The sequence below is a fragment of the Lactuca serriola genome, chromosome 4 (genome assembly GCF_051521515.1).
Source record: "Lactuca serriola cultivar US96UC23 chromosome 4, Lser_US96UC23_V15, whole genome shotgun sequence".
Lineage (NCBI taxonomy): Eukaryota > Viridiplantae > Streptophyta > Magnoliopsida > Asterales > Asteraceae > Lactuca > Lactuca serriola.
Window position 1 is genome coordinate 198,926,208 of NC_136411.1, and position 13,308 is coordinate 198,939,515.

A 13,308-nucleotide genomic window follows, 5' to 3' on the forward strand; every position below is an offset into this window, starting at 1 on the left:
TCTAATAGATTTAATCTTCGCAACTGGCGAGAAGGTCTCATCATAGTCAACTCCGGGAGTTTGAGTAAAGCCCTTCGCGACCAATCGCGCTTTATATGTGTGTACGTTTCCATCCACGTCGGTCTTCTTCTTGAAGATCCATTTGCACCCAACGGTCTTACGTCCGGGCACGTAATCAACCAAATTCCAAACTTGGTTATCATACATGGATTGGATCTCGCTATCCATTGCCTCTTTCCACTTTGCAGAATCCGGGCCTGCCATGGCTTCCTTATAGCTATTAGGTTCATCAAGGTTCACTAGTGTACCATCACTAATATACGTGTCCCCTTCGGTAGTAATATGAAAGCCATAAAACTGGGGATGAACTCTAACTCTATCGGAACGTCTAAGAGGTAAGGATTCGTCAATCGGTTCAACCGGAGTTTCCTCCTCGTGTTGAATGCCAGCAGCAGAGGTTCCTTCATCTATCGACTCTTGAATCTCTTCAAGTTCGATTTGCCTCCCACTGTCTCCTTGGCTCATGAGTTCTCCCTCTCGGAAAACTCCTCTCCTCGCAACGAAGACAACATTGTCCTTCGGTCTATAGAAGAGATATCCAAAGGATGTCTGCGGGTAGCCGATGAAAATACATCGCTCACTTCGAGGTTCAAGCTTGTCGTGAGTATCTCGTCTTACGAAAGCCTCGCAACCCCAAACCTTGATATGTGCCAACGAGGGAGCTTTCCCTATCCACATCTCGTGAGGTGTTTTGGCAACCTTCTTAGTAGGGACTCGGTTAAGGATATGGGCGGCAGTCTCTAAGGCATACCCCCAAAAAGAGATAGGTAGTGAAGCACGACTCATCATAGAGCGAACCATATCCAATAAGGTTCGATTACGCCTTTCTGCCACACCATTCAACTGCGGTGTCCTAGGAGGCGTCAATTGTGAAACTATTCCACACTCCTTGAGATAATCGTGGAATTCAAGACTTAGGTACTCTCCTCCTCGATCGGATCGAAGCATCTTGATTTTCCTGCCCAATTGATTCTCCACTTCATTCTTGAACTCTTTGAACTTTTCAAAGGTGTCTGACTTTTGCTTGATTAAGTAGATATACCCATATCTACTATAGTCATCGGTAAAAGTCACATAGAAGCGGTTCCCATCCTTCGTGGTTGATCTAAACGGTCCACATACATCGGTATGTATTAGGTCCAATAGACCCTCGCCCCTTTCACATGTACTTGTGAAGGGTGACTTAGTCATCTTCCCAAGCAAACAAGACTCGCATGTGTCATCTTCCCTAAGGTCGAATGACTCCAACACTCCATCCTTTTGGAGTTGGGCTATGCGTTTCTTGTTGACATGTCCAAGACGACAATGCCACAAGGATGCTTTATCCATACTAGTGGAAGAATCAATATTCAAAACATCATTTCCTAAGTTATCAACAATCATAATGGTTTCATATATTCCATTACATGGTATAGCTTCAAAGTAAAAGACACCATTTAGATAAGCCAAAATAGAACCATTCTCATTATTAAAAGAAAATCTAAATCCTTGTCTATATAAACCATGAAATGAAATGATGTTTCTAGCCATTTCTAGCGAATAGCAACAATTGTTCAAATCTAAAACCAAACTATTCCTAAGCACTAAAGAATACACTCCAATCTTGGTCACAGGCGACGATCTTCTGTTCCCCATGATTAGATTGATCCTTCCTTGCTCCACATCCCTACTTCTTCTTAGTCCCTGCACATTAGAACAAATGTGATAACCACAACCGGTATCAAGAACCCAAGAAATAGCATGATTAGAATCGTTAGATTTGATTGTGTATATACCTGCGAAAGATGGCTTGATCTTTCCTTCTTTGATTGCTTGCAGGTAATCTGGGCAGCTTCTCTTCCAATGTCCTATCTTGTGGCAGTGGTGGCACTCTGCCTCCTTCGGGTTAGGACAGGGCTTAGCAGGATCAACTTTGGTCCCACTAGAAGAGGCACCATCTCGGGCTTTCACCTTGCGATAGTTCTTCGATGAAGCTTTCCTCTTCTTTCCCTTTCCTTGACCAATAGCCAAGACAGGAGCAGCGGACGGATTGGGAGTAGGTGCAACAGACTTGTCCTTGAAGTTGCTCTCAGCGACCCTCAAGAGACCTTGGAGTTTGCTTAGGGTGACCTCTTCTCTGTTCATGTGGTAGGTCATCCTAAATTGGTTGTACATCGGAGGCAAAGAGTGAAGCACCATGTCGATCGCCAAGTCCTCACCGAAGTCAACATTTAACTTGCGAAGGCGGTCGACATACCTTTGCATCTTTTGCAGGTGCACGGTAAGAGATTCTCCATGACCCATCTTAGCGGAAATCATGTTGGTGAAAATATCATAACACTCTTGTCTCGCGTTTTGGTGGTATCTCTCCAATAAGTCTTGGTGCATCTTGTACGGGTACATGTCCTCGTAGGACTTTTGGAATTCGGAGTTCATGGTGGCGATCATGATGCAATGTACCTTCGTTGCATCTCGCTCATGAGTTTCAAAAGCGGTGATTTCGGCGGGAGTAGCAACTTCGGGGTTGATTTTCTCGAGCTTCTCATCGAGGACATACTCCTTATCCTCATAGCGAGCAATGGTGCGAATGTATCTTATCCATTCGCTAAAGTTCGTTCCATCGAAGGTGACCTTTTGGCAAAGGCTCATCAACGTGAAAGAACTAGTAGCAGCGTTGTTTGCGTTCGACATCTACAATTAGAAAAGGACAAAGATAGATTAGAATAAGAATCCCTAATTATCACCCAATAAGAAAAATTAGGGCTAGGATCCAACAATAACATTTACATACTAGAAAAGGGATGTCGTAATCTAACATGCAAATAAATTGAAGGTAAGTGAATGACGATTCACTAATTCTCCATCACAAAACTTAAACTATTAGTCCTAAGTGTTTTGAGAATTCCTAGGTTCGGATGAGATTAATTGAAACTATTCAATGGCATGTTTAAATCTCGATATGCCCCTCTCGTTTGTGACTGGGATGCCGAGGATCACAAAGCGGGTGTGAATTACCATGCAAATTCACATGGTGCCTTCATTGTAACGATCACCTATTCGATGTGCCGGTAAACCACACACGCTCCATCGAACTATGATAAACAATGAATCACCCTTTGCCACCTTCGCTTAGAACCAATTAGTGTGCCGGTAAACCACACACGCTCCACTAACTTCTTAGCAAGGTGCAAAGTGTAATTTCATGGGATTGCATCAATTCACTTTTCCTAAAGTTACTAGGATTGGGAAATTTTTTAAAATATGTGTAGTTACTTTATATTTCTTATTATACTTTTAATGAGAGGATGAGGTTGCCCTATCCTACCCGTTCGGCTAACGACCCTCCACCAATCAAGCAAGCGGTGGGTGTGAGTGTACACCCATTAAGCGTCATTTTATAGGCCGCAACCTTATACCCACCTTATAGATCGGCTTCGTGAATAAGGCCTACTAACGGTAAGACTAACATTTAGTTATATATATATATATATATATATATATATATATATATATATATATATTATTCTAGTAATATCATATTAGTATAGGGTTGTATTTTAAAACTTTTAAAATCTAGGGTTTGAAATTTAAGTTGTCTAAATTAAAACTTTTAATCACAAATTATAAATTTCAAAACTTGTGGGGTAAGTTTTAAACATTTAAGACATGGAGGATCAAATAACAAATAATTCCAATTAACAATTAATATCCTAATTATCTATATTTGATTTTATTCAAGATTTCTTTGAAAGATAATTACCAAAATAATTAAAATAATTAATTAATTATCATATAAGGAAATCAAATATTTTATTAGTTGATAAATACCTTTAACTAGATCAAGATAATAGTCATATATATCAAAAAATCGGATTTAGATTGATCTATTATGATTAAGGTAAGTTTTCATAAGATAATTATGAAAAAATCCCGAATCTGGCCATTCCTAACGCCTGGACTCACCGAGTCCACCTTGGGACTCGCCGAGTCAGTGACTCAGAAACCTAAAAATCGAATTTTGCAGGTTTGTTTCAGTTAATCAAGCAACAATTTAAAGAAAACCAAGCTAGGCTCTGATACCACTGATGGGTTTTAGCCATAAGAACTTTCCTATGTGCGCATGCAAAACCCTAATGCTCGGATCTAGGCTTTCTAATAAACATGCTTTGAATCCAAGACTTCTAATGACTAATTAGGTTAAATAACAACATTGAAACAGATCTAGAATCATACCTTTGAGTTCCTTGTTGATCTTGAGGTCTTGGAGCTTCTAGAGTCACAAATGTCACTCCTCTAATGGCTTACAAACACCAATAGCAAGAAGAATGATTTAGGAGAGAGGAGAGGGGAGGAATTCGGCCAGGGTTCTCTTACTTTAGGAGAGGTGTCGAATTCCCTATGCCATGGGGTCTATTTATACTTGTAGACTCCTTAAGGGTTACAACTTAAACCCTAATTGGATAACTTAGACTTTAAGTTAATCCATATCCTTTCCTTGATAACCCTTTGGACGATTTTGGCTTATCCTAGCCCTAGAAATCGTCCAATCCTATATCAATAAGGATTTACAGTCTAAAGCTTAACTATCAAACAATTGACAGTTTATACCCCTTTATTTAATTAATCTCTTTAAGTCACCAAATTAATTCTAATTAATTCTATGACTTATATTAATCAAATAACAAATATATTATTCATTATCTTATTCTCATAATATATTAATAATATTTACTCTCTCGTAATAAATCATCCTATCAAGTTGCTATGGTGAAGGCAACCCAAAAGGACCATGCACAACCGGGTCAAATACTTGCCTAATATAGTTGCAGCCTTAGACACTATTCCAACATAAGGTTCATGTCATGTAAAGAATTACCACCCAAAGATAGTATCAAATTAAGAGGTTTTTGTGTATGTCTGTATACACAAATTATCATAACATAAAAATGGACATGATTACATGTGTGGTCCCCTAACGTTTAAGGTTGATTGCACTGTTTATCCAACTATGAACTTTGTTGCAACATTGGCACTTATTTCAAACTATATTTGGTAGGATAGTCCCTTGTCTTAACGTCGTTACTTAGCTTATTTACATCTTTTTCCCAACGTATTTTCCCTTATTTCTTAGGCTACTTTTTTTTTCTTGGGCTACTTAAAGGACCAAAAGTCTAATAAAACCATATTAATATCATCCAATTGCTAACTTAAATATTATCTAAATGTAATCTATATGGTAACATAACTATAATCTAAATGGTAATTAAGGATAATGTATTCTAAAGCTAATAAATAGAAGCAAGATATCTCTAATTTGTATACATAAATAATGATCATAGCAACATCAAACAAATGATGAAACTACAAGCTTCAATAATAAAGGTTGGATGCATATATATTATTCAAAGTAAATCTAAAATTGATTAACTTTTATAGAAACTTAAAAGCTCATTACATTTAATCATTATCCATTCATTACAATAAGCACATAATCATCCATGACATACATCCAACTCATCTCAACTCTAACATCCGCGTGCCAAAATTCAATTGTGAAAATATAATTACTAATCACTACAACCATCGACAACTATCCTAGTTAACCAATATCATCCTTACAAACAATCTCCAACATAAATAAATCAGCTAGCCGTCATCTCAAAATCCTCACAACAACCTTTACCATCAACAACAAGCTTCTATGTTCTATGTTTCCCTACTCCATATTTCCATGTTCCTGGTCATCTAATGCATGCCTTTTTCCACACTACCATTCTCTTTTAGAGTTGGAATTCTCAAAGTCTTGATCAAAATGTCCTCCTTCATACAAAACAATTGTTTGGGATTTGTCAAACCTCTTCAACAACATGTCATCCTTCATACATCACATTGATTAAGGAGATGCCAACTTCATCATTAAATGTACTCCATCTTCATCCGTTGGGGCATCATTGAGGTATTATTCATATTCCACTACTAGGAAATGTCTTGTTTAATGTATGTTTGGTGCAACAAACTAAGACATTGTTAGACTCTGTTATTAAATGACAGTTAGTTAATTAGTTAAAGGGTATTGTTGTAATTTCATATAAAGGTTGTTAGTTCTGTTTGATAGAAACAGTTATTTATGTATCAATGTAAATAGATCAGTTAGATCAATGAAATGAAACAGACTCGAATATCATCTTCTCTTTCATCTTCTTTCTTTCAAAGCTTCTTTAATGGTGAAAGATAACATGGTATCAGACTGAATTCGATCTTCAATTTTTCTGTTATTTCCTTTTAATGGCGGATTCTTCTTTCAATTCCAACATAATCGATGCATCTAGTCCTTTTTTCATCGGATCTTCAGATAATCCGAGCTTTGTTCTTGTCTCCAATGTCTTCAATGGCTTAGGGTTCAATTCCTGGAAGAGATCCATGACCATTGCACTTTCTGCCAAAAATAAACTTAGATTTGTGGATGGTACTCTTGTTCAACCAAGTTCCACTTCTCCTAATCATGCTTCTTGGCATCGTGCAAACTCCATGGTCATCAGCTGGATTTTAAATTCCGTTTCAAATAACATAGCAGATAGTGTTCTTTTCTTCTTTACTGCATCTGAAATATGGAACGAATTACATCAACGATATGAGCAATCTGATGGTGCTGTCATTTATCAGATGCAACAACAGCTATACTCATTGTCACAAGGTGCTGATGATTTTACTTTGTATTTCACTAAATTCACAAAAATTTGGGATGAAATTCGCATGATTCAATCAATTCCTAATTGCACTTATGGAGCTGCTACCACTATCACCAAGTTCTTTGAATATCAACGACTTATTCAACTTCTTATGGGCTTAAAAGAGTCTTATAATATCATCAGGGGCCAGATATTAATGATGAAACCGTTGCCTACTGTTTCAACAGCTTACTTCATGATTGTTCAAGAAGAACGACGAAGAGGAATTAACCTTCCTTCATCCATTACCATTGATTCTCTTGCTATGCAGCTTTCATCTGATTCATCCAATATGTCAAAGAAATTAACTTGTAATCACTGCAAAAAGCCAGGTCACACCAAAGCTCAATGTTACAGGCTTATTGGCTTTCCTGCAAATTTCAAGTTTACTAAAACTAAGAAGGAAGAGCCAAAATCTATTGTTCAGAATGTGGTTTCTACTTCATCTCCAATGATATCTCAGGATCAATATCAACAGTTGCTTCAACTCCTTCAAAACAATTCTGTTACATCTCCATCATCCATAATTCATTCTGGTTCTTCTCTTACTGATGGAGCTATGCAACCTGAAGGTACAACTTTTGATTTTAAACATTTTGCTGCCAATGTTTACAAATCATCAGATTTATTACAACCACATTTATCTTGGATAATAGATTTTGGAGCAATTGATCACATCTGTTCCAATAAATCTCTTTTCTCATCTTTGCCTAAACTTTCACAGACTCAATTCATTGGTCTTCCTAATGGCAATGATACAACTATTTCTTTTGTGGGTAATGTGCCATTACATGAGTCTCTTGTTCTTCAAAATGTTTTATATGTTCCCTCTTTCAAATATAATCTTGTTTCTATTCCCAAGATTACTTCTCAATATCAAACTTTTGCCATCTTTACTGATAATCATTGTCTGCTGCAGGACCCTTCAGTAAAGAATAAAGTTGCTCTTGGATCTTTTGGCAAAAGAAACAATGATCTATATGTTTTTCATCATCATGTAATACAAAAGACTCTTTCATTTTGTTTTTCTGTATTACCTTCTATGAATAATTCTTCTTTCAATGTAATGAATTGTTCATCTTCTAATATGAAATGGCATAGAAGATTTGGTCATCTTCCAATTAACACGTTAAAATTACTCTCTCTTGTTAATACATCTGATACTTCATTGATTGAGTCTTGTGACAATTGTTTCAAATCTAAACAACACAGACACACTTTTCCTAAAAGAATTTCTGTTACTAATAATGCTTTTGATCTTATTCAGTCGACATTTGGGGACCTTATAAACATTTATCTCATGATGGTTTCAAGTACTTTCTTACCATTGTTGATGATCATAGTTGACATACATGGGTTCATATGCTTTCACATAAGAGTTATACTCTTACTTTGATCAAAAATTTTGTTAGTTATGCTCAAAATCAGTTTCACAGAAATGTCAAAATCAGTTTCACAGAAATGTCAAAATCATTAGAACTGATAATGCTTTTGAGCTTGGATCAAGTCATGAAGGAATTACATATTTTCAATCCATGGGCATACTTCATCAAAAGTCAACTCCTCATACCCCTCAACAAAATGGCCTTGTTGAAAGAAAACATAGGCACATTTTAGAAGTTGCAAGATCTTTAAATTTTCAATCTGGTTTGGGTATTGTTTTTTGGAATGAATGTATCAAGACTACTGTTCATCTTATTAATAGAATTCCCACAAAAGTTCTTCACAATGCCACTCCTTATGAAGTCCTAATGGGAAAGAAACCAGATTTGTCACATTTGCGAGTGTTTGGATGTTTGTGCTTTGTTGCTACATCACCTATTGGACGTGATAAATTCATGTCTAGATCTCATCCTTGTGTTCTTATTGGCTACCCTACTGGTCAAAAAGCTTATAAAGTCTTGAATCTAGTTAATAAGCACATTCTTGTTTCAAGAGATGTTATTTTCTTTGAGGATTTATTTCCTCTTCATTCCATGATTAAACCTCCTTTACATTCATCATTTTCTCATATTCTAACTAATTCAATCGATATTCTTGAAAATTCCAATTATACCTCTGACTCTGCTTTTAAACATCCACATACCCATGATCCCATTCATCATCATATTCCCACTCATGATCCCATTTCTCATCCTATTCCCACTCGCAGGTCTACTAGAATACATCAACCACCAATAAGACTTCAAGATTACATATGTAATCATGTTGGTTCTGATCATCTCTGTTGTCATACTCTCACTAATATGTGCATACCAGATGCAACTTTTACTTCATCAATAATAAATACCCTCAATCGTTCTTTTGCTTTTCATTCAACATTACATGTTCCTGAACCATCATTTTATCATCAAGCTAAAGGGAATAAAGATTGGGAAGTAGCAATGCAAAAGGAACTTCAAGCTCTTGTTTCAAACAACACATGGGATATTGTTAAACTTCCTAAAGGTAAGAAACCCATTTCATGTAGATGGGTTTACAAAGTCAAATACAAAGCAGATGGTTCAATTGAAAGGCATAAGTCCCGTTTAGTTGCCAATGGTTTCACTCAACAGGAAGGAATAGATTATCATGATACTTTCTCTCCAGTAGTCAAGTTCAATACTGTAAGATGTATAGTATCATTGGCTGTAAAGAAAGGGTGGACAATTCAACAATTAGATGTTAATAATGCCTTCCTTCATGATGATTTACATGAAGAAGTATACATGAAAATTCCTCCTGGTTTTCAAGTTGACACTCCTCATCTTGTTTGCAGACTTAAAAAGTCGTTGTATGGCTTAAAACAAGCATCCAGGCAATGGTATTCTAAACTTTCTGATGCTCTCAAAGTTCAAGGCTATACACATTCTCATAATGACTATTCTCTTTTTCTAAAGAAAACCAAAGATTCCATAGTGATTGTTGTTGTGTATGTTGATGACATACTTGTTACTGGTGATAATCTTGAAGAAATCACAAAGTTAAAAACTTTTCTTGATGATATGTTCAAAATCAAGGATTTGGCATAAATAAATTTCTTTCTTGGTCTTGAATTCACAAAAGTTACAAATGGGATGATTGTACATCAAAGCAAGTTCATTCGAGAATTGTTAGCTTCATACTCAATCGAAGAAGACACTCCTGTTTCCTCTCCATTACCACATAAAGTTCATCTTCTTCCCAAAATGTCTAATCCTCTCAAAAATCCTACTGAGTACAGACAATTAATTGGAAAATTGAATTTTCTTCTTCATACAAGACCTGACTTAGCTTACTCAGTTCAATATTTGAGTCAATTCAATCAACAGCCATCTCAAGATCATTTTGATGTTGCTATGCATACTTTACACTATCTCAAAGGAACACTTCATCAAGGTTTATTCTTCAATAACACTCAAAATTATAAATTGGAGGCATATTGTGATTCAGATTGGGCAGCTTGTCCTATAACCAGGAGATCTGTTAGTGGTTTCTTCATTATGTTTGGTGATGCACCTATTTCTTGGAAATCCAAGAAACAAATCACTGTTTCATTATCTTCTGCTGAAGCAGAATATAGGTTTATGAGAAGAGTCTGTTCTGAATTAGCTTAGTTGAGTCGATTATTTCATGAACTTGATGTGTTTCACATTAATCCAATTCCATTAAAATGTGACAACCAAGCAGCTATTTACATAGCCACCAATCTAGTCTTTCATGAGAGGACCAAACATATCGAGATCGACTGCCACTTTGTTAGAGAAAAGCTGAAAGAAGGGTTAATTTCGTTGTCCCATGTTAACTATGATGCTTAATTAGCAGATGTTCTAACTAAGTCATTAAATGGAGTTCTTCATCAAAAACCTATTTCCAAGCTGCATTTACAGTCTACAGCTTGCCGGGGGGGGGGGGGGTGTTAGACTCTGTTATTAAATGACAGTTAGTTAGTTAGTTAAAGGGTATTGTTGTAATTTCATATAAAGGTTGTTAGTTCTGTTTGATAGAAACAGTTATTTATGTATCAATGTAAATAGATCAGTTAGATCAATGAAATGAAACAGACTCGAATATCATCTTCTCTTTCATCTTCTTTCTCTCAAAGCTTCTTTAATGGTGAAAGATAACATTAAGATGATGCATTCATCATCTCTAGGGCCATTAGGCCATTGCCTAAATCAACGAGGGACATCAAGAAATAGTGATAAACAGAGATAACTTCATCATACTTGAGTCCCCTATAAATGAAACAACGGTGGGAGAAATGTAGAGACACATTGGCAAAAAGAGGAAAATACCAATTTACTTGAGGGTTCTTGACGAAAGCAAAGTAACTGGTGTTAGGGCAAGGGACTAACCTTGCTAATATAGTTTGAAATATGGACCAATGTTGCAACAAAGTTCATAGTTGGACGAACACCGCAACAAACTTTAGGGAGCAAATATGTAATTTTGTCTAGAAAAAACTAAGATATAGTAGCGATAAACTACTAAATTTTTTATTTAAATAAATATATAATTGATTTATAATTCATCTCAGAATTATTCATATGGACCATCCTCCCGACATGGTAGCCTTATTCTTAAAGTTATTGCCCACGATATTACCAGGAAGCTCACCTTCAATAAATTGGTTGTGACGTCCACGAAAATGTCGCTTTCTATCAGTTTCATGATCACATTATATGAATTTCTACTTAGTTTCCTTTCTTTAAATTTCCTACAAAAGCTAACGGATCCTTATGTTTACTTTCATCATCCATCGACTTCTACTAACAACTTAGAATAAGAAACTAACACAATGATCTTTATGTATCTATTCATATCTCTCATGTTTATGGAATGGTTTATCTTATTACATGACTTGTATTCGCTGTTTGCCCACCCTCTTTTTCAGTTTATCTTTGCTACACCGGCCACCCCTTGCATGGCGGCTCAACCACGTGAAGAAGCCCGTGCCACTGAGCCATGCCATGTGGAGAATGGCCCAGGTAAGAAGAAGGAGTTGGGAGTGAACCCTAAGGTTATGATGGAAAGATTAGGAACGTTTTGGGATCCTGATGATCAAAGGGAAAGTCTTGAGTTAGAAGAGATGGTGAATCTGTTCGTTGGTGATGAACGTGAGCCAAGCTTTGATGAAGTAAAAGAGGCGTTTGGTGTGTATGATAAGAACAACGATGGGTATATAGATGCAAAAGAGCTTCAGAATGTGCTTTCTAATATGGGGTTTTTACACGTATCTGAAAGTGATTGTGAACGGATGATCACTGGATATGATGTTGATAAAGATGGTAAGATTAGCTTTCGGGAATTTTTGAAAGTCGTGGAAGATGGCTTTTGTTAGTCTTGAAATAGCGTATCACTCCGTCACTTGGTATCATTTCTATACCTTTTTTTGAAATAAGTATTTGGTTGTAGTGTGGTTCGTATGTTATGTACATATATCGGCTTTCTATTATTTTTGCGCAATTTGTGTTCAATAGAATTAGATCATCACTAAAGACATTGACTTTCTAATGGCGTTTTCATTACAACTGATCCTTCTAGAACATACATGCTGGTTTAATATCTAAAAGATTGTTTATGTGACTCATTGTATTAAGAGGACCATCTTGGCTTCATAGCAAAATTTTCTCAAAATAGGGTGACATAGCTAGCCAAGTTCATGTTGTTTAAGCACCAATGTTATATCCGATGCTAAATATATTATATAACCATTGGCATTTCACAGCATTAATTAATAAACATTTTTGCAAAAAGTGTAGCTTAAACTAGTTTTTTTTTTTTTTTTGTAAAGAATCAATATCAAATGGATTTCCCATAATATTCTAGATCAATTAGTTTCATTTGCAGTATAGAGATTTTAAGATTTATTGAATATTAATTATATACAGTTTAAAAAAATACTCGTATTTTTACTACGTCATCATGTCGATGATTCCTTTAGAAATTAGAATGATGCTTGAAATGGTAAAGATGCCACTTCACATCCACGACCATGGCCGACTCAAAATAATTAACATAAATAGGCGACATGGAAACAACGATGAACTTTGGTGAGGATAGCATGCCTTTTCTTTTAAACTTTTTATTTGAATAAATTTATAACTCAACATCAAATTTTATTTAAAATATTACAATTAATTTTTTATTACTTACTAGCAGAAAGTACATAGTATCTAACTGTCTATATGACAAAAGCAAATAAATTTTGTTTAAACTAAATATTCTAATAAATATTAAATTGATAACTATATTTTTAAGTTATTTCATAACAAATCAAATATAGTTTTGAATTTCAATAAATAAAAGCATAGTTAACAGTGAACATTCTAGATTTTGTTTAATATTAAGGATATAAATGAACCAAGCAGACAAAAAAACGATTTGTTCATGTTTGTTTAAACAAGCAAAAATACTAACAAAGATGAACAAATAAATAAACTTTTCTTCATCATAATTGTTTATTTGACATATTATTTTGTTCATGTTTATTCATTTATGGTTTTAAAATGCTAAACAAATAAAATACAACAACGTACAGGGAATTCTCATTAGAATGAACATAAACAAAACATAGATA

At 35.4% G+C, this 13,308-nt stretch overlaps 1 protein-coding gene across 1 annotated transcript; it reads left to right on the top strand.

The window, feature by feature from the left end:
* Positions 1-11,652: 11,652 nt before the first annotated feature.
* LOC145099110 (putative calcium-binding protein CML45) lies at positions 11,653-12,069 on the top strand. The gene has a single exon (XM_079036697.1). The coding sequence runs from the start codon at positions 11,653-11,655 to the stop codon at positions 12,067-12,069; it is 417 nt and encodes a 138-aa protein (XP_078892823.1).
* Positions 12,070-13,308: the final 1,239 nt, after the last annotated feature.